This window comes from Natrix helvetica, assembly GCF_964273705.1.
Source record: "Natrix helvetica genome assembly, chromosome: 6".
Lineage (NCBI taxonomy): Eukaryota > Metazoa > Chordata > Lepidosauria > Squamata > Natricidae > Natrix > Natrix helvetica.
Window position 1 is genome coordinate 13,368,242 of NC_138553.1, and position 22,614 is coordinate 13,390,855.

Here is a 22,614-nt window from a genome sequence, read left to right on the forward strand (position 1 = left end):
ATACAGCAATTAGGGTATTTTACCAACAAGGCAAAGGGAGAGAAGGGAAGGATCCTGATGGAGGAAGCAGGTCAGATGATTGGGAGTTTTCAGGTAGCTGCTTGGCAGAGCAAGCTGGGAGGGAAAAAAGGCACTTCCTCCACTTGCATCTAACTATGCTACAAATAGGTCCTATCTTGTCCCTGTGATGTTTCCTTTGCCTCATCCTGATCTTTTCTGGCTTTAAAGTAGTATTTCTCAAATAAACCATGGCAGCTTCAAGGAAGCTTAACATCTAGTGCATTTCGTCCACTCTTCTATTATTGTTGCAGTCAAGAGGATTCACACAGGATTATCCCCATTCTGATGTCTATTAGCCATTTGAAGATGGGGTTGGCTTAGCCCCTCTCCTTCAGTCTTGGGCTGGCTTCCCTGGATACCACTTCCTTCTCCAAGAGGAAAGAACTGGCATAATAAGGACCTCTAGAGCATTTTGTAAACTCACATTAAGCATCCTGAATAAATGGAAACCAGTTTATGTCTCTGAGAAGCCAGACTCATATAACTATTTATACAAAGGCAAAAGCTGAAAATCAAACTACATTTATAATTCCACAAAGGCCTTAAGGAAGTCGGTTTAGTCTCTCAATAAATTCTGATTTGCTGACTAGATGCAGACTCAACCAAGAACATCCTCATAATTGGGTAAAGCCAATCAGCTTCTCCATTTCACCTAAAACGTACGTTCATTTACCCTTTATATTCTACAAAACTATTAATTTTTTTAAAAAAAGAAGTAATGTTTTTATCTATAACCTGTCTATCTATCTATCTAACTTGTATGCTGCTGAATCTTCAAGACTGAAGTACGAGAAATAATACAGGCATATTGCCCCCAACAATCTGGGTCCTCATTTTACCAACTTCGTAAGGATGGAAGGCAGAGTCAACCTTGAGCGTGGTGAGATTCAACTGCCAAATTGCAGGTAGCCTTAATGCCAGAGGGAATGCATGCAAATACCCTACCTTCTTTTTAGAATCTGGTTGGTACTGTTCCGGTGTCAAAATCTGGCTGAAATCTAGCTCTGGTGGGAAAGCCAAGCTATGCGTGACTTTCCTAGTTCTGTTGCCGCCTTTGGAATGGAAACGAACGAGATGAAGCGTCAACATGCGTGGCAAAGACATTATTTTCATCCTCTGCAAAATCAACAAAAAATATTCTGTCTGAATTGACAGTCTTGATAGACACTGGGAAATCCATGGGGGAAAGACTGTTTCTTCTTCCTAGTTGGAAACACACCAGTTTTGCCCAACTATGTCTGAAGAGGGCTTTAAGGATCATAACTGGGGTTCAAGGACCAGCAAAAAACATAAAGAAACTGCACCCCACATAAAGAAACAAATAATTTAATCCCAAAATATAAAGACCATGAAATTCCCAAAACAATAATTTCTCCTACCCCGCCACCCAAAACAGCTTACCCGCGTACAGGATGTTTTCTTGTTACACTTCTCACAGTGGCACATATTTTCTTTAGTTAATTGCTCTGGTCTGAAAAAGCAGCGGAGTGAATTTTCCTACGAAAAGAGAAATAATACAGAGATCAGTTCCCTCAATGTATTCCATATTTACCGTATTTTTCAGACTATGAGACGCTCTGAACTATAAGAAGCACCTAGCTTTTGGGGAGGAAAACAAGAACAACAAATCTGCCTCTGACTCCCAGCTATTTTCCTCCTTGCAGCAAGCAGCAAACAGTCTGGTCAGGTTCAGCACAGCCTGATTTAGCACGAGCAGCTGATTGGCTGTTGGATCGGCCTCCCGGAATACTGCCTATTAGCTGTTGCAGATTGCGGGGATCATAAGGAGGCAAATTGCTGAGTCAGAAGCCAAAGGGTGGGGGCCGACCGGTGGGCAGGGCTTCAGCAACATTTGCTCTAAAGGACCCACAGACATTTCCACACACTTTTGGAGGAGTGAGTGCGTCTTATACACCAAAAAATACCATTATGATTTCTACTTAAATTGAGGCCATAAAGTTACTGTTTCTCAATTCTAAATGTATTGGGCTCTAGGTTGCATCATTCCAACTACCAGTGGCAATGTTAAGAGTAATACCTCTAAAAATGCACTTTTACCAGCTACTTAATCAAGGAGCAGGCTGCAAACCTCATCAGTCAAGGAATTTGGGCAGGTGTGCTCTAAGAGAAGGGTCTTTTCTGCTGTGGCCCCTGCCCTTTGGAATGTCCTGCTGCCAGAGGTGAGATCCATCACCATCCTCTTGGTCTGCTGGAAGGGCCTCAAAACTTGCTTGATATTGGAGGTGATGGATGGAATTATGGAAAAAGACCCTACCTCCGTAACACTCATGTATCTGGTTCTAAGCTTTATCTAATTTCTGTTAATTTTAATATTTTGGTTTGTATGCTTTATATTGTATTGTAAGGTGCCCAGTCACTTTGAACAGTGAAGATGGGTGGCATATAAATTTATGAAATAAATCAACTGTATCAACTCTCCATTTCAAGCTAATTTATTTACTGAGCCAAGATGGCACAGTGGTTAGAGTGCACTACTGCAGGCTACTTCAGGTGACTGCTAGCTGCAATTCGGCAGTTCAAATCTCACCAGGCTCAAGGTTTGACTCAGCCTTCCATCCTTCCAAGGTGGGTAAAATGAGAACTCAAGATTGCTGGGGGCAATAGCCTGACTCTGTAAACCGCTTAGAGAGGGCTGCAAAAGCACTATGAAGCGGTATACAAGTCTAAGTGCTATTGCTATTTATTACATGTATATGCCACCTATCTCACTCTGCAAAGTGACTCTGGGTAATTAAAATTGTGACCTGTAAGGTTAAGCAAGCAAATTAATAATCACAAGATACTCATTCTCTAGAATTTACATGAATGCAGCCCTGTCCGATCATAGAGTGTTACGGTTGCACTTTCCTGTCCTTTAAAAAAAATGCCCAAATGAACTTACCAAGTTAGTAATCAGATGAGAATCAAAATCAAACATTGGAAGATGAAGCATTAGCTGGTTACTGTCTATCTTTATTTCATGGGAACATTTCTGGCACACCAGGAACTCTTGCAAACGGATGATATACAGATCAGTCAATCTTTCAACCTTCAATGATGGAAAGAACCAAAAAGGAAACAAAATTTATTATTATTACTAGCTGATAACCCAGCATTGCCCAGGTTTATTTATAGGGGGAAAATGTCCGGACCAAACGTAATTTCTAATGTTAGATTTTACCCCTTACCAGAGGGAGCCCACTTGTGGAGTACTGTGAAGCATTACCATGGCAACTCCACTGCGCTGTACAATAGAAGCCATTTTATGGCAGTACAGTAGAATCCATTTTAAGGCACAACAGGCTGTATCTTAACAGAACACACTGTTAAGATACTCACACACTGTGAGTGTGTGCAGAACGACCGTTGACTTACCTGAACGGTCCTTCTATGTGCGCTGCAAGGGGAATCCATGCATAGGTTAACTTTGTCCATTAGCCTAGAGACTGAGTTACATAATTGTTGACCACGCCTCCTCTGACTGGGGTAATTCAGTTTCGTACCAAGGCTCAGCCGATCCAAGAGATGGAACAAATGTCACGAAATGCAATAGTTAATGAGGTAAGTAAACCATACGAATGGAAGTGTGACGCAGCTCACGCTGTCTTGAACCACAATATCGGTCCAAATGCATGAAATAAATCCAGAAGAAATAAATCCAGAAAGAACAACTAGTTAAATAAAGAATAAATAAAGAAATAAGTAAGGAAAGTTGGTCTAATGTCCTGGAAGAGAAATTTTTACGTCTCTTTAGGCTGGACTGAGTTAAAAAACTGAATTACCCCAGTCAAAGGAAGCATGGTCAACAATTACGTAACTCAGTCTCTAGGCTAATGGACAAAGTTAACCCATGCTTGGATTCCCCAACCAGCGCACAGGAGAAAGTTTAGGTCTATCTACAGGGCAATTGCTTAGAGCAGGCTATACAGGTAGTGCTTGCCTTATGTTCACAATTGGGACCAGAATGTCTGTGGCTAAGCAAGATGGCTTTGTAACTTTGAACAGTTGTTAAACAGATTGTTGTAAATCAAGGACTGTATCGGCCAATCCCAGTACTATACAGTTTGACAGATTGATTCTATCTGGTTCCTATCATTCTAGGAGATCATCTAGTGCAACAGTTGCTAACCTTTTTGGGCTTGGCAGCCTGTGGGGAGAGGATTCTGTGCAAGTGTCAGGTGAATGCACAAGCAGGTGCAGCGCCATTGCACAAGTGGCAGACACAAACACCCATCACTTGCACAAATGGAGCTGCATGCGTACAGTCGCCTGACCTGGTTCTAAATGGGTCATGGCTAAGTAGTGGGCTGCAGCCTAGGGGTCAGGGACCCATTATGTAGTGCAATCCTCTACCTTGTCCAACTTACGGGTGTCCAGACAGTTAGAATTGTAGTTCCCATAAGTCTCTCCCACACCAAAAAAAAAACTTGGCCAAAGTAGATACGGTAATATGCAACAAAGATCACCACTACATTGAACAGAGAGCAGTAGGGAAAAAACAACTATGATCCAGTGGTGGGATTTAGTGCATTTCAATAGGCTTTTAAGAGGTATTACAGTTTTATTGGCATCAGGATGGCAAAAGCCAAAGTATGAAGTCTAGCAAATGGGCTTTACTTAAAGGGGATTACAATCAATTAATTCATCATGCCTCTATATAAAAACACTGTGATAAAAAAATTTTTTTTCTGCTTTATAAAAGTAGGATTTTACCAGGTCTGTTTTTGTGATTTGGTTTTTAAGTAGGTTCCAGATTTTGTAATAGACTTCTGAAGCATCGTGGAGAACAAACACTAGAAGAAAAGAGATAACAAACCACAATTTAGCACAGGGGATTCTATGCTAGTTTTCCAAATTCTAATAATCTCATCTACTTCCATGACTATATTCTTCCAAATCCAAAGATACTTTTAACCCATTCTGGGTTCCTAATAAGCCCAATAAACCCATTTATAGATTTTTGCTTTCCCCAGTGAATGCTTTTTGCTTCCCAATCCCTAAAGCAGGGGTATCCAAACTTGGGAACTTTAAGACTTGTGGACTTCAACTCCCAGAATTCCCCAGCCAGCCAAGGTTATGCCATCCAAAAGGTATCCAAGAGGCTCCAGAGCTTCCTTACATCTCACACCATGACCAGAAAGGCAGTAGATAAGGTCGAAAGGGCGCACAGCCTTCCCCCTGGCCCGCTGCATGTTTTCCAACAGCAGAAGCATTTGATAAGGGACACTGGCCCTCTGTTCTGCTGTTCCATGTGGTACATTGATCCTGCAGTGAAAAGAATCAAACTATGATTGTACTTTACAGTCAGGGGAAAAAACTGAGCTCATACTTCAAGACCAGGTCCTTAAAAAGAATAAAAAACTATCACATTTCCTACATTGTACAGATATTATTGCAGTTTTGCCAATACCATAAAGAAGAGAGGGGAGGCCAAGGGTTTTAAACATGGCTTAAAACTTAAAATATAGACATTTAAAACGTTATAATTTTTTTATCCATTATAGCAGTATTCCGATATCTCAGGGACTGCCAAAAAGAAGAGGGAGTCAAGCTTTTCTCCAAAGCACCTGAGGGCAGGACGAGAAGCAACTTAGAACTAAGGAGAAATTTCCTGACAGTTAGAACAATTAATCAGTGGAACAACTTGCCTCCAGAAGTTTGAATGCTCCAACACTGCAGGTTTTTAAGATGATGTTGGATAGCCATTTGTCTGAAGTGGTGTAGAGTTTCCTGCTTAAACAGGGGGTTGGACTAGAAGACCTTCAAGGTCCCTTCCAACTCTGTTATTCTATTCTATTCTATTCTATTCTATTCTATTCTATTCTATTCTATTCTATTCTATTCTATTCTATTCTATTCTATTCTGTGAAATAGGAAATGTTCAAATTATTCTATGGTTTTGCAACAATCCTGAAAAGGAATGTTCATTTTTCCATTCTGCAAATGGGGGAGGCTGGCTTGAAAGAAGTGGCTCGCCTAAAAATGTACCCACTGGAAAAAATTGTTAAGAGAAGAGATAAGAAAGAATAGGCATTTCCAATTCTCAACTATGCACACATAATTATACTCTCTGAGCATCACTCACCTCCGGAGTATCGACGTGAAGTATCTGTTCATTAAGAAGCTTTGAAGCAAGGAGTTGACGCAGCAGCTCAGTCCAACATTGTATAAGCCAACAGCACCTGAAAGTAAGACCCAAAACTAGAATGTGTGGCTTGGACAAAAAGGAAGGAGAAAGATATTGCAGATATCTAATGCTACCTGTTTTTTTCAGAGAGTTCCAAATTTGGAGACCGCAGGATATCTACAGCAATACGAGGCTTATACTGGAAGGGGGGAAGTATGCAGGATTTTTCCTTTTGGAGAAATTGAATTCCAATTTTTTTCCATTAGTTTTATGGTAAATGTAAACCCTTCTATTATGGTAAATGTAAACCCATACTATTTTCAAGTCTTGTGCCATTGGACTTTCAACCGGCGGTGTGATCCTACCGGTTTAACAACCAGTTCAGTGATCGCATGTTTGACTTCTGCATTACTGCTGGGGAGAATAACAGCTGAGGTATGGCAATCCTCCGTGTGACTCAGGTGCAACGATAAAGTTTGGTATAATGCAGGGGCAGGCCATTTGAAAGTCATTGTCAGAGCTACCGATTCGCTCGAACCGGTCTGAACTGGTAAAATCCCACCCCTGCTTCAACCCTGGGGATGCAACTTTCTCCAAGTGCCAGAAAGAGAAATGCGAAATCAAGACTCACTGTCTCCAGAGTAGGAGTTCCCACTTACAAAATTATGATGCTATAAAATCTAGTATCCTACTAAAACTCTGTTATAATAAGAGGTTTTGGTTTTGTTTATGAAGGAGTGAGTGAAAAATTATGTATGGGCTTCCTTAGCTGAGGAGTTGCAGCAGTAATAGGCAACCAGAAGAGGAAAAGGATGACAGGCAATAGAAACTGTGCCGTGATCATTATGCCCTCATTCCCTGCATCCAGACTACTGTAATACGCTCTACTTGGGGCTGTCCTTAAAGACTATTCCAAAATTGCAACTGATTACAGCAGCTGCACTCTTTACAGGCTCCGACACAGGAAGCAGATTACAATAGTTTTGTGGACACTGAATTGTTTGCCAGTTGGATTCTGAGTCCTATTAAATACAATACAATAGCAGAGTTGGAAGGGACCTTGGAGGTCTTCTAGTCCAACCCCCTGCCTAGGCAGGAAACCCTATACCGTTTCAGACAGATGGCTATCCAACATCTTCTTAAAGACTTCCAGTGTTGGGGCATTCACAACTTCTGGAGGCAAGCTGTTCCACTGATTAATTGTTCTAACTGTCAGGAAATTTCTCCTCAGTTCTAAGTTGCTTCTCTCCTTGATTAGTTTCCACCCATTGCTTCTTGTTCTACCCTCAGGTGCTTTGGAGAATAGTTTGACTCACTCTTCTTTGTGGCAACCCCTGAGATATTGGAACACTGCTATCATGTCTCCCCTAGTCCTGCTTTCTCTTAAGCTAGACATACCCAGTTCCTGCAACCGTTCTTCATCTGTTTTAGTCTCCAGTCCCCTAATCATCTTTGTTGCTCTTCTCTGCACTCTTTCTTAAAGGTGTTGGTTTGACCTATAAAGCCCCTCATGGTTTGGCATTCAGATACATTTTGGATTGCCGTTTGCAGCCAGCTGCACCCCAACCAATTGGACCTAATAGGGAGGTTATCAAGCGGGATGTCTCTTCACTGCCTTTTTACAAGCTCCTGAAGAGCTGGTTTTTCCAAAGTCTTTCTCGGATTTAAATCTCCATGCCTGTTGTGGCCCGCCAGATTCAGACAGCAAGGAGGTTGGGGAGGAACATGGGCCAGTCCTAGGGTCTGGTTAAAGCTCTGATGAGGGCTCTGTGTCAGAGGCAGAGAGGGAGCCAGAGCCGTATGCCAGTTATCAGCTGCCTTCAGAGTCAGACATCAGTGAGGCAGACAAACAGCTGGAGCCTGTTCCCAGTGTGCGCATGCGCAGAGTTACCAGACCAAGGGAAAAGAACAGGGGTCAACCTGGGAGTAAGGCCACAGGTGGACGATGAAGGCCCCTCCTGGAGGAAATAAAAGAGGAGTGAAAGGGGAGTGGAGTTTGCAGGAGACAATTAGTTCACTTAATTGGTCTGTGACTCTCCGAGACTCCTTGCCAGGTTTTGCAGATATCAGCCTGTCAGCTCTCCAAGCCAGATAAGGTCTGTGACTGTAAATCCTCCCTTGAAAGACTGGATGGATGTGAATGAGCAGAATTCACAGTAAATTAATAAAAGGGGTTTTTGTTGGGACAGGGAGTTGCTTCATGCTCTTGGGAAGGCTAGGTCAGAACATTGCCATCTTTTATTTTCTCCCTTTCCTAGTAGTGCTGTCGTGTTTTTTCTTTTGCTATGGAGCTTGTTTTATATTGCATTTCGCTATGCAACCTGCCAAGGGTTGTTTTTGACAGCAGCAGTGCACACAAATAAAAATCAGATAAAGGAATAAAGCACAAATCAAAAACAACCAAAAAGTACCATTTCTTGAGTCTGCCATTCCAAGGATTTCATCCAACTGCTTGCTAAACTTTTTCAACTCCTTGTTATTTTCTTTCTCGTTGCTTTCTTCTTGTTCTTCTGATGCTAAAATCTGATAACCATACAGCTTGGGAGATCTTTTTTCCTTGGGATGCCCAGATTTCTGACCCATGAAGGTTTGCTGTTTACAAAACAAACAAACTAGTTACAGCACCCGCAACTCTTAACTTCTTCAATAAAACAAACAAGGGCTTAGCAACAAAGCCTGACTCCACTTAGTAGCACCCATTACCAAGTATTTGATGGATTTTCAGTTACAAAACTATGGGATAATTTAAATGGGAAAAGGAGAGCCAGTCTTGGTCTAGTACAGGGATCCCCAAACTTGGCAATTTTAAGACTTGTGGACTTCAGCTCCCAGAATTCTCCAGCCAGCTGAAGAATTCTGAGAGTTGAAGTCCACAAGTCTTAAAGTTGCCATGTTTGAAGACCTCTGGTCTAGTAGTTAAGGCAGCAGATTAGAAACTGGGAATTATTTTATCAATGGTTAGAGAATAAATGTGAAAAGTGGAAAAAAGCAGAGGAGTGAAATAGAGAAAATGTTTTAACAAAGTTAAATAAGTTAAGAACAGGGTTGTGATAGTATTAGGTATGGTATATGTTAGTATTAGTATTAAGTTAAGAATGGATAAAATAATAAATATGTCTGTAAATTGCAAATGTTATTGTATAAAATATTTGCACAAAATATATATACCCAGACAACACAGTTTAATGGAAGATGATGTTTGAATTAAAATAAAATTAAAAATTAAAAGAGAGAGAGAGAGAGAGAGAGAGAGAGAGAGAGAGAGAGAGAGAGAGAGAGAGAGAGAGAAGGAAGGAAGGAAGGAAAGAAACTGGGAGATCGTGAGTTCTAATAGTGAAAGCAGCTGAATGACCTTGGGCAATCTCTCTCTTTCTTAGCTCAACCCACCTCACAGGGTTGTTTTTGTGGGGAAAAGGAGGAGGAGGAAAGAGTATTATATATGTTTGTTGCCTTGACTTTATGCGAAATTAGAAAGGTAAGATAGAAATAATAAAAAAATAAAACATTGAAACTTGTAAAGGTCTTCCCTACCCACCAATCTTTTACAATAGGGATGGAGAACAATGGCTGGCTCAGGAATTCTGCAGTTGGAAGTCCACAAATCATGAATCGTTCTCCACCTCTGTTCTACAACTTTCCTCAGATGACTGAATGCTTTTTTTTCTGAAAAGAAGAGATTCCAACAGTCTGATTCAAAATTCACAGGTAGCAGCCCTTACCAAATTTACAACACAAGTTAGTGAATTAAAATAATTAAAATTAAAGGTAACAAATCAATGTAAATCAATTCACTGATGTTAAAATTATGGAGAAATTGCCTGAGTTGTGTAGTGTGGTTGTTAAGAGATAACAGACTGGGCCTCAGGACACCCAGGTCCTAATCTACTCTCACTCACTGAAATTATTTGGGGACAGTTTTTCTCAGACCAGCCTACCTCACAGGGTTGTTGTGGGGGGGGGGGGGGGACAGGAAAAGCGTGATGTATATATTCTCCTTAAAGAAAGAGAAGATAACAGTCTAGGAAAGAAGACAAGGGAAAGAGGTAACGTTCATTAGATCCAATCCCAATTCTGTCAAGATATTTGAGAGCAAGAAATAAATAAATAAAATAATTGCTAAATAAAAATACAAAGAGCCTGAAAAGAGCTCCTCCAGCAAGAAGAGAAGAAGACGCAACAATCTTCTAGACCTCAAAAGGAATCAAAGCAGACATAATAGGAAAGAAGAGCTGTCACATACAAGTAGTCCTTGATTTATGACAGACCCCCTAAAAGGATCTGATTCCAAAGTTATGATGCCTTTGCACACGCGCATGCACACACACACACACGTGCAGTCACATGTTCACGTTTTTGGCACTTGTCAACTTCTCATTTTTATGGCCTTTTGCAGCATCCGAGTGACATGAATTCTTTTTTTTTTTTTTGACATTTTAAATTGATTTCTGACATCCAGTTTTTGTCAGAAAACACCCATTGGGTATAATGCAGGGGTGTCCAAACTTGGGAACTTTAAGACTTGTGGACTTCAACTCCCAGAATTCCCCAGCCAGCCATGCTGGCTGGGGAATTCTGGGAGTTGAAGTCCACAAGTCTTAAAGTTCCCAAGTTTGGACACCCCTGCTTTAAGTGATACTTAGAATTCCAGTACCTCAAGGTAGCACAAGTAACTGCTGGCTGGGGAATTCTGGGAGTTGAAGTCCACAAGTCTTAAAGTTCCCAAGTTTGGACACCCCTGCTTTAAGTGATACTTAGAATTCCAGTACCTCAAGGTAGCACAAGTAACTGCTGGCTGGGGAATTCTGGGAGTTGAAGTCCACAAGTCTTAAAGTTCCCAAGTTTGGACACTCCTGCCCTAAAACGTACTGTTTCAAAAGTCCTTGATATCATCTAGCATGAGTGTGCACACATTGTGATAATCAAACAAATGTAGCCTCGTCTAATGCACAATCCTAAGTGAGGAACTACCTATAATTCCCGTTTTTTTTTGAAATAGCACAACCAGAATGTCACTTTACTATCTATAAAAGATACAGATGTGAAAAGGGTTAAAAAAAAGAGGAGACAGGTGTTTTCATTCTTTGTGTCTGCAAAGGAGAGTAAGAATAGTCAAGGTATTGTCTACTGGTACAAAATTCCACCTGTTTTTGTGTGTCAAACAAGTGATGCATGTAAATATGGTCAGAGATTCAGTCACAGCATTCTGACAATGATTAGCTGGGGAAGAAATTTTGGGCATAATATAGAGTTAGAAAAATGGGATAAATTATGGGAAATAAATTATAAATTTACGACGGCATTTTTATAGATGGCATTTGCCCCCAGCGAGACTGGCCTAAATGTACCCACATTTATCCCCCAAATGTTGGAGACGTAGCCACAAGTCTGGAATATTTTATCATATGTAGTGGACATGCCCCATCACAAGGAAATACTGGTGCAAAAATCAGAAATGGTTGGAAAAAATTATGGAGCAAAAAATAGAGCTGAAACCAGAAGCATTCTTATTAGGACTATTTGACCAAAAAATGGATAAGCAATTTCAATATATAATAGTACACATACTCACTGCAGCTAGGATTGCTTTCGCACAAAACTGGAAAAAAAATCAATACACCCGCAGACGAAACAATAATTAGAAATGTACTTGAATGTGCAGAGATGGACAAAATGACAATAGAACTAAAAGGAAGAGAAGAATAGGATTTCTATAAAACATGCAATAGAATTTATAAGTGGCTAGAAAACAGAAGCCAAAACAGAAAATGGAGAATGTAAATATAATGGTGATATAAATAATTAATATTATTATTAGTGTTAGTACTACTGTTATTGTATTATTGGACAAGGTAAAATCAATAGGAAGGCAATGCAGAATGGAAAACTATAAAGGCTAAACATGAAAGCCGATACAGAAGGCTGTATAATTACTTTACATTGTTATATATGTTCTTTTTTTCTTGTGTTTTTCTTTCTGTTTTTAAAAATTAAAACGTTTAATAAGAACTATTTTAAAAAAAGGGTAGTCAAGGTACTGCCTACTGGTTCAAAGCTCTACCTGTTTTTGTGTGTCAAACATGCGATGTGCGTAAATATGGCCAGAGATCAGTCCATCTTGACTTTTCTGACCACCACATCCTATGAAAACCCCTTCTCACTCATTAGCCTTGCTGAAATAGCAGTGATTTTCATAATCGAGGCAGCTGGAAGAATAGTCACATCTCCAGGGTAGCTGGAACAACCACACAACCCTCAGCCTCTTATTACCGAAAAAAAACATGGTGGGCAGCCTTTTTCTGCATCATGTTTTCCTTTCGGATCGTGGAACATCTGTGGCCTCACAAGTGCTGTAAAATGGAGAGGGAGAGGCAGCCAATGTTAAGTCAGATGCCCATTCCTTCCTGGATAAAAGTGGTTTGTCGCTCCTTATTGTGCAGAGAGGAATAAATCAAAGGGACAAAGAACATCCTTGAATGCCAAGGTATACATGACATGGTATTGCTAATGGAAAAATGGGTTTTTCCATTCTCAACTACATTAACCAGCATCCACACATAATACTTGTCTCATAAAAAAAAATTAGCATCTCCTTTCTGGAAACCAGGCCAGTTTTTTCTCTCTCTCAGGTTTTTTATTTTATAACATATAAAAATTCCATTTCCAATTAAACAGTGTGTTGTCTGGGTGCAAATAGTTTTAGGAAATAGTAATTAAAATATTTACAACAGTGTTCATTGCATTAACATTTATTATAATATTAATATTAATAATATTAATGATGATTACTTAACCATTTTAAAATACGTCATTATATCATTGATCCTTTCCTTATATTTCCCGGTTTCCAACTCCTGTTTTTGTCAGCTAACCACTGATAACGTAAGTCTCAGATCAAAAAGTATTCCCTCTCTTTCTTTTCCTTAATTTTAAGTGCTAGCCTATCCATTTCTGCACATTCTAATATTTTTTTAAATCACATTTTCATCTGCTGGGATCACTTGATTTTTCCATTGTTGTGCAAATACGATTCCAGCTGCAGTCAGTACATGTAAAATCAGATATGCATTCCCTTTATTGTACTTATCCGGTAAAATGCCCAACAAGAATATTTCTGGTTTCAACTCAGTATGTTGTTTTGCCATTTTTTCCACCCATGTATGTATTTTTGTCCAGAATATTTTTTGCTTTTGGGCATGTCCACCACATATGATAGTACGAACCAGGTGTCTGATGACATTTCCAACATTCTGCGGACATATCCTTAAACATTTTTACTTAATCAGGCTAGTTTTGTACCACTTGGCTAGAGACTGTTTTGTCCACTTGCTTCCTTTCCAAATGCACCCAAATATCTTGCTTTAAAGCCAGAATCTAGACAGTTACCATACAGATTTATATAGGATGAAGTTTATATGCTTCATCCTACATATAAATCCCAGTGAAACCAGAAGATTTGTAAATAAATAGAAAAAGAACAGACCATTAACATTTGTATCTGAGCTGCTTGAGAATGATCTTAAGAATGCAACTCCATGGTAGAATGCCATTCATGATCCAAAGATGACTTTAAAAAGAAAATCTCATTTGGATTGAACTTGAAGATATACAAGTAGTCCTTGGTTAATGACCATTTGTCAGAGACTGTTCAAAGTTACCACAGACAGCACTGAATGGGTGGTATGTATTTATTAATCAAATTTATATAGCCGAACAACTCACAAGTGACTCCAGGCAGCATACATTAAAAATACACAGTTAAAAATTTGGACTTTAACCCCACTCCATCCCATAGCAATGATAACAGAAACAAACAAGCCTTGTGGTTGGTTCTGAATGCAGTCCCAGGGCCCACTGATAAAACCTTAGTGAAGCGTGCAAACCAGCGTCTGCATTTCCTGCATCGGGTGAGGAGAGCAGATCTTCCTCCTTCTGTCCTGGCTGCTTTTTTACAGAGGCACGATTGAGAGTGTTTTAATAAACTGCATCACTGTTTGGTTTAGTGGCAGCAGTGCCTCAGATAGAAAGTCCATACAGAGAGTGGTAAGGACAACCAAGAAGATTACAGGAAATTCGCTTCCTGTTATTCAGGATACTGCTTATAAGCGCTATGTGCTTAGAGCTCAAAACATTGTTAGAGACCCCACACACCCATTTCACGGTCGGTTTCTGTTGCTCCCCTCTGGGAGGAGGTTTCGAAGTACCTCTAGCAGGAGTACCAGACTGTGTAACAGCTTTGTTCCCTATGCCATCTGTCTGTTTTCTCGCCATGTACATGTATACATCTGAACTAGACTGTGTTGTTTCTCCGTGTCATATAATATATGTGAGTATATGCATAAGTTTGTATTTATTTATCTGTCATGTTTATGTAATGTATATTGGAAGCGGTGACCCTTTGAGAGCTGTATGCAACGGAATTTCATTTTAATGTATGCCAATTAGTGTTCATTCAAAGTGACAATAAAGTTATTCTAAGTATAGGTCAAAATATACTCTATGAAGATATTAGACAGCCCTCAGAAAGGTCAAAACCAAAATGTAAATGTAGACTCACAAGTGCTTCAATTCTAGAATTGTAGAATTCAGTTCTACAAATGAGTTGCAGCTGAGGATATATATTATGCCTTTTCACCTGGAAATTTCACCGGTTCTCTGAACTACTCAAAATTTCCACTTCTGGTTCTCCAGAACTGTTCAGAACCTGCTGAATACCACCTCTGAAGGAGTCCAGGAGTAATGACTGTAATGGAGCCACGCCTACAGAACCAGTAGTAAAAAAAAAATGAATTTCACCACTGAGTTGGTTCACTTGATCCTTGGATCCAGTGATCTGATTCTAGTTGAAGTCGAAGTCTAACCATGTCCTCAAGCCTTGCAGAAAAGCAATAAAGGTAGAGGCCAATGTTAACTGTGGGGCAGTGGTGAAATTCAAAAAATGTTACCACCGGTTCTGTGGGTGTGGCAGGGGAAGGATGTTGCAAAATCCCCATTCCCTTGCCACTCTGGGGCCGGTCAGAAAGTGGCATTTGCCGATTCTCTGAACTACTGAAAATTTACGCTACTGGTTCTACAGAACCAGTCAGAACCTGCTGAATTTCACCCCTGCTCTGGGGGTATTGGGTAATGATGTTCCAAAGGGAGGGAGCCACCACAGAAAAGGCTCTTCTCCTAAGTCCCACCAGATGTACTTTCTTAATAGTTGGGACCTGCAACTTGTTCTGGGTCAGGTACATGTAACTGGGGAGAGGAGGTCTCTCAAATAACCTGGTCCCAAGCCATGTAAGGCTTTTAAAGGTTGTAACTAGCAACTTGAGTTGCACCCAGAAGGAAATTGGAAACCAGTGCAACTGCTTTGGAATTGCACAAATCATGTGGGCCACTGTATTATTTTGAGTCAACGGAAGTTTCCAGGTGCTCTTCTGGGGCAGCCCCATGTAGAATGCATTACTAAAGTCCAAACTGGAGGTGACCAGAGCCCGGGTGACTGAAAAAAGGGTCTGTTGGACCATGAATGGTATTTAAGATGGGTCCTCAAAGTTTCAGCCATTGCACTATCCCCACAGTCATGCCTGTTGTCAGGGGAAAATATTTCACCCTGAACTAATGAGGTCTGGAATCGATGGCTTTTCCAAACAGCATCTCCTCAAGAAGCGAAAATGAAAAAAACCCGAGAACATGTTCTAATGAAAACAAACTTTAATATAAAAATAAGGAATAAGAAAATAAACAAATCTATCTAATTGTTACATTTTGGCAAGAACAAATGTTGTCCACCTTCTTCGGCAGACGAACAAAGATCAAAAGGGAAGAAGTCTCTGGAATGTGTGATGTATTAATAAACATGTTAAGCATGCGCAGTAAATCATTGCTGATAAGAACCTATGACCTGCGCAATAAGTCTTTCAGCTCGGCTAGCAAACAATTTAACGCAGTGACAATGCCATCACAATTTGGTTGCTTGCCAACCAACTCTCACTGATGAAAATAACATATCCCATGATCATTAACTATTTACCTGCCTACCTACCGTATTTTTCGGAGTATAAGATGCACCTTTTTCCCTCAAAAAAGAGGGTGAAAATCTGGGTGCGTCTTATACACCGAATACATCATTTTTGGCTTAACAACCCGCCCCCTTTGCAAAAATGGACATGCAGAGGGTTTGGGAGGCTTGCAAAGTGCTCCTGAGGGCTGGGAAAGGCAAAAAAGAGAAAAAAACAGGCCGTTTCTGCCTCTCCAACCCCTAAGAGCACTTTACAAGCCTCCCAAAGCTCTGCATCCCCCCCCCCATTTTTGTGCAAAAAACGAGGCGTGCAGAGGGTTTGGGAGGCCTGCAGAGTGCAAAAACTATTTTTTTAAAATTTACCTCTTCAAAATCATGGTACATCTTAATACTCCGGTGTGTCTTATAGTCCGAAAAATACGGTAGTTACGAATCACCAAAAACCTGCAAATCTTTGCCCACTTCCAAACTGACTTTGCTTTTTGAAGGCCGGAAGGCAGTTGCTTAAGGACAGCAATGGGGACGGCCGGGACGGCAACATCACATTTTCCAACCACATTGCTTAGCAACAAAAAAAATCCCACCCCAATTACCGTACTTCATCAAGGACTGCCCTGTTTATCTGTCATTTTCTTTGCAGCAAAACACAATCTGTTCATCACAGCTTTTTCCCAGTAACCTTCTTGACTGCCCAGTACAGGTAACTCACCTGGCATTTTCTAGCAACTTCCCATTCAAGTTCTTAATCAGGTCTAACTGCTCGGTTAGGGGGAATCCTTCAAGGTCTGCCACCAGTGTAATATTGTTTTTTTAATGCCTATTTATTTTATTTTTATTTATTTATGTATACCCCACCTTTATTATTTTTTAACAACAAAAGGCGGAGAACATATGTAATACTCCTCCTTCCTCCTTTTTTCCTCACGACCACAACAATCCTGTGAGGTAGGTCGGGATGAGACAGAATGACTGGCCCAAAGTTACTCGCCCAGCTTTCACGCCTAAGGAAGAGCTAGAACTCAGTCACCTAGTTTCTAGCTCGGTTGCCTTAATCCAGGGGTGTCCAAACTTGGGAACTTTAAGACTTGTGGACTTCAACTCCCAGAATTCCCCAGCCAGCCACAAGTCTTAAAGTTCCCAAGTTTGGACACCCCTGCCTTAATCACTAGACCAGGGGTCTCCAAACTTGGCCACTTTAAGACTTGTGGACTTCAACTCCCAGAATTCTTCAACCAGCTGGTTGAAAAATTCTGGGAGTTGAAGTCCACAAGTCTTAAAGGAGACCCCTGCACTAGGCCAAACTGGCTCTTTTATTGTATTCTATTATTTATATTTCACCTGACTTGATTTTCCGAAGATCATAATACGCAACTATATTCAGTCCCCATCTTGACTTGTATGTCACCCTAATTAATGCCACCATGCACTGGCAATCTGCTTTTAAACATATGAAGCCATATCTGGTCCACCACATTTTAACCCACCAGATCTGGTGATCAGAGCCTGCCTAACTAGATCCAGTGCAACTTCACAAAAATTGGATTACGTCACTTAAACAATCTGTTTTCTTTGCAGTTCCACAAAACAAGGATACAGGAAGATCTTGCTCCCAAGATAAACTGTCATGAGGCTACTTTCTTTCTGCTGTCACTTAAACTTAAAAAAAACAACCGTTCTTAAATTTTTAGTTGTAGTTTTAAGGGGAAAAAAATCTTAAATTCTCAAGCCTTCGCTCTGGCACTATCTCCTTTTAACCTTATTCCTACTAATATTCTTTTTATTACTTCATTATCTTATATTCAGTACTTAGAATAACAGAGTTGGAAGGGACCTTGGAGGTCTTCTAGTCCAACCCCCTGCTTAGGCAGGGAACCCTACACCACTTTAGGCAAATGGATAGCCAACATCTTCTTTAAAACTTCCAGTGTTGGAGCATTCATAACTTCTGGAGGCAAGTTGTTATACTGATTAATTGTTCTAACTGTCAGGAAATTTCTCCTCAATTCTAAGTTGCTTCTCTCCTTGATTAGTTTCCAGCCATTGCTTCTCGTCCTGCACTCAGGTGCCTTGGAGAATAGTTTGACTCCCTCTTCTTTGTGGCAACCCCTGAGATATTGGAACACTGCTATCCTGTCTCCCCTAGTCCTTCTTTTCATTAAACTAGACATACCCAGTTCCTGCAAACGTTCTTCATATGTTTTAGTCTCCAGTCCCCTAATCATTTTTGTTGCTCTTCTCTGCACTCTTTCTAGAGTCTCCACATCTTTTTTACATTTTGGTACCAAAATTGGATGCAGTATTCCAAGTGTGGTTTTACCAAGGCATGACAAAGTGGTATTAAGACTCCAAGGGATCTTGATTCTATCCCTCTGTTTATGCAGCCTAGAACTGTGTTGGCTTTTTTTATTTCATCTTACTATTCCGCTATTTACTGAATTTTAGGCTGTGCAAACTGTGGTTTCACAACAAACTTCCTCGTTTTCCTTTCTTCCTTAACATGGCAATAAAAACATTTTTCAGTTGCAGACTGGGTCCGCTTAAGTTCGTTCGGCGGCTTAACCCACACTGGTTTTTTTTTTAGCCAAACGTCGTGCACCCCAACTTTCCCTCGACTGGGCAAAAGCTTTGGGAAAAGGCTTGCAAAAAAAAAAAAACCTTGGGGAAACCCAACAAGAGGGTTTTTAATGCCCTAAATCAGGATGGCGCGCGTGCGGATGGGGTGATAAGCGTGGAAAAGGGGGAGAGGAGAGATCGGGGTGAGCCTTACCGCGGGCATCGGATCCCTCCAGGTCGCCTCGGCTCCCTCCTTCGCGATCAGTCTGCCGAGCGTCTTCCCCGCGTCCTTTTCAACCAACCGCTGTCCCCGCCCCGCCGCTGAGTTTTGCTTTCCTGCAGCCGAAGCAGCCGAAGTCGAAAGCGAAACTTAACTGCGCTTGGGAAGCGGCGCCGCCTCCTACATTTTTGCGCCGATGGGAGAAGTGCCGATTCCGCTTGCCAGAAGCGCCAGATGCATCGGGTTTTTTTTTTAGCTGCTTTTGACGTGGCTGCGCAGCGTTTGGGACGTGGAGAAGGGAGAGATATATTTTTTAATGTAATTTTATTTATTGCATGAAATGTCCCAGAGGTGCTTTTCTAAAAGGCAACTGGACGGTGTTGGGTTTGTTTGTGTTTTTTTTTCCTTGAAAACGTTTCGCTTCTCATTTAAGAAGCTTCTTCAGTTCTGAGTTTCTTGGATGAGAAGGGAAACGTTTATTACAGTGCATGGGCCGGGGGGGGGGAACCAAAGAAAGCCCAGTTGCCTTTTGGAAAAGCACGACTCCATATAGATATTATATTAAAAGCTGTTCACCGGCTTACAATGAAGTCGATGCAACAAGATAGCAATTAAAGTATTAAAATAATTATACACTTAACATCAGCCATGATGGCAAGGAAGGGAACAAGATATACACAGGTGGTGGTGGGGTATTACTCTCTCTCTCTCTCTCTCTCTCTCTCTCTCTCTCTCTTTCCCTCTGACTCCCTCCCTTGTTTCTTCTAAGTGTGGTTGAGGACTCCTGGAGGTGCCCCCAAATTCCCTGAAGAGTCTGTGAAATCAAAATGATTTACCAGTCTGTCCAAAAAGAACAGAATCTCAAAATCGAGTGAAAAGCTGCAGCAACAATGAACACATGTGACATGTTCATAGCCATATGATCCATACAGTTCATTTCGTAACTCTTCAAAAGTGACAGCGGCACAGAAAAAAGTGACTTGTGACTGCTTTTCACACTTAACAACGGTTGCAGCATCCCCAGGGTCATAGGATCAGAATTCAGATGCTTGGCAACTGGTTCATATTTATGACCCTTGCAGTGTTCCAAAGTCATGGGATCAACTTTTCAGACGGGCAAAGTCAATGGGGGAAGCCATAGTCACTTAACAACCGGCTTAACAAATGCAACAATTCACTTCACATCTGGGGGGGAAAAAGTTGTTAAAATGGGGCAAACTCACTTAAATGTTTTCCTTAACAACATAAATTTTGGGCTTGATTGTGGTCGTAACTCAAGGACTACCTGTATAAACCCATACAAGCAACAGCTGTTCTGGGGGCTTCCATAATTTTTAAAAGAGGGAAGGGGCCCCTGAGAGAAAATAGGTGAAGAAACAGTGACTTAAAGGACCAGTTGGAAGATAAGAGAGGAGTGAAGTTAAGATCGATTGCTGCCTGCACTGAATCATGCCAAGCGCTGCAGACTTTTCCATTCCCCACTTCCTACCCATTTCCCCAACAGGCTAATCCGCTTATCCCTTCCCAAAGCGCTGAATTGCAACCTTGCTGGTGGGCAGAGCTTGGAGCTTGGCCTGTAGCTCCACAGCCATGGGGTGGGGGGTTGCGGGGGGGGGGAGCAACCCGCCTCTAATCTTAATGAATGCCAGACCTTTTGGGGGAGGCAAAAGCTGAATGCCACTTTACAGACTTTATGGTTTTTATCTGTTGTAAGGAACAAGCATCAAGGAATTATTTCTGTGGCTACATCCATTTGTAAAGTCTAGAGTTAAAAGTATTTTTTTTAATTATAATTTGTATCCCGCCTTTTTTTAAATAGTATTTATTATATTTTCAACATTTAAAAGACAAAACTCAAAACACAAATTTACACTAGTAACAGCTTTTCCATATTGGTATCCATATTTTCCGTAACAATTCTATTTACAAAAAATTCTATTTCTATATCATTATCCTATATTATATCCTTATTTTGATACTCTCTATACATTTATACAATTACCCTTTATGCCTTAAATTTGGTCTTTACTCTCAAGACAGGAATACCATCTATTCCAAATCTGATAGTACTCAGTTTCTTCCCTCTCCTTCGTTTCCATAGACAATCTATCCATCTCTGCACATTCATAGATTTTCCTTCTTATAATCGGTCTGGGTGTATCCTGCCTTTATTATTTTCACAAATAACTCAAGGGGGTGAACATGTCTACACACCTTTCTTGTCCTGTTTTCCCCACAACAACAACCTTGTGAGGTGTGGCTTGGACTGGCAAAAAGTTACCCAGTTGGCTTTCATTGCAAGGGTGGGACTAGAACTCAGGATCTCCCAGTTTTCTAGCCCGATGCCTTAACCACTAGACTAGATCAAACTGGTGTAGGGGAGGCATGTGCTGGGATTGTTCTACACAGCTTTCTGCGCAGTCCTCTTCTACTGGTGTTGCAATGTGTCTGATCCTTGATTAAGGGCATTGACTGTGGACCTATAAAACTTTATTTAAAAATGACAATGGAGAGAGGAGAAAGGAGAGGGAAAGAAGAAAGGGAAAAGGAGAGATGGAGGGGAAATAAGAGTAGGAGAGAGGGTAGGAAGGGGAAGAAGAGGGGAGGAGTGGGGGAAAGGAAGGGAAAGTAGAGAAGGGAAAAGAGAGGAGGAAAGAAGAAAGTAGAGAAAGAGAGAAGAAGGGAGGGAAGGAAGGAAGGAAGGAGAAGTAGGATTGTTGTAAAATAAGAGGGTGCATGGGATGGTAGAACAGCAATCTCGATTATATTGTTAATTATAGGGGAGAAAATTGTTATAAATGTCCTGCAAAGTTTGACATCCTATAAACGCGCTTCTCAGAGATGTCAGCGCCAGCTTGGGGGGAGGATGACAAGAGGATTGTGCGGGGAGGGGGGGGAGAGGAAATAAGCATAGGGTTTCAGTCCTCCAATCCCACTGGAACAAGAGGGGAAAAGAAAGTGAAGGAAATGGCAGAACAGGCACCGCATCAGCTGATCCGCAAGGCTGAGCCATTGCGGTTTACAATAGAGGTGCAGCGGTCTGGCAGTAGATGTTTAAGCCCATGTCAGAAAAACAACCCACTCTGATCCACGAGGGGGAATAGTTAATCTGGAGGGAACAGCGCTGGGGAGCAGATCTTTTACTGTAGGACCAGACAACTGGAAGCAAAGGGGAGGTTTACACACACACACTTACAAAAAAAAAATAATAATCCCCTGAGCTGCTTCTCTGGCATCCTCACCTTGCCCCCCCCCCTTTCCCCATGGCAAGAAAAGCAGAGGGAGGAGAAATGGATTTTTGGGCTACCAGTTGCAAAGAGATGTGTCCCCTCCACGTTTTTATCACCCAAAGGTGGCAGCTGAAGAACTATTTCAGCCCCCTTTCCCATCCCACGGTCTCTTCTCTCACGGAAGAGAAACAGAGGAGAAATAAAAAATCCAGAAAACAAGCCAGATAAAGTTCTGTGTGTTCTACCCTGAGACATCTTCCACCGGGTTTGGTGTCCATGTTCTTAATCTCTTACTAGCTCGGATCTTGGAAGTGGAAATGTAGCGCACCTCTGGAGCGCTAAAGTAGAAGAGCTTGTCTTAAGCCCCAAAGAGATTAACTCAGTTGATCTCAAAAAGGAGAAAGAGCAAATTCTTCATGCT

General features: G+C 41.1%; 1 protein-coding gene across 1 annotated transcript in view; it reads right to left on the bottom strand.

Annotated features, from left to right (window-relative positions):
* The window catches only part of USP18 (ubiquitin specific peptidase 18), a gene marked incomplete at its 5' end in the record, with an annotated part of 28,437 nt that extends 6,085 nt beyond the window's left edge, over positions 1-22,352 (bottom strand). Inside the window, 9 exons of the mRNA XM_081958699.1 lie at positions 1,006-1,176; positions 1,462-1,557; positions 2,963-3,109; positions 4,774-4,853; positions 5,180-5,325; positions 6,146-6,242; positions 8,599-8,779; positions 18,958-19,079; positions 22,271-22,352. Coding sequence (XP_081814825.1) covers positions 1,006-1,176; positions 1,462-1,557; positions 2,963-3,109; positions 4,774-4,853; positions 5,180-5,325; positions 6,146-6,242; positions 8,599-8,779; positions 18,958-19,079; positions 22,271-22,352 — 1,122 coding nt within the window. The remainder of the gene's footprint in view (positions 1-1,005; positions 1,177-1,461; positions 1,558-2,962; positions 3,110-4,773; positions 4,854-5,179; positions 5,326-6,145; positions 6,243-8,598; positions 8,780-18,957; positions 19,080-22,270) is intronic.
* Positions 22,353-22,614: the final 262 nt, after the last annotated feature.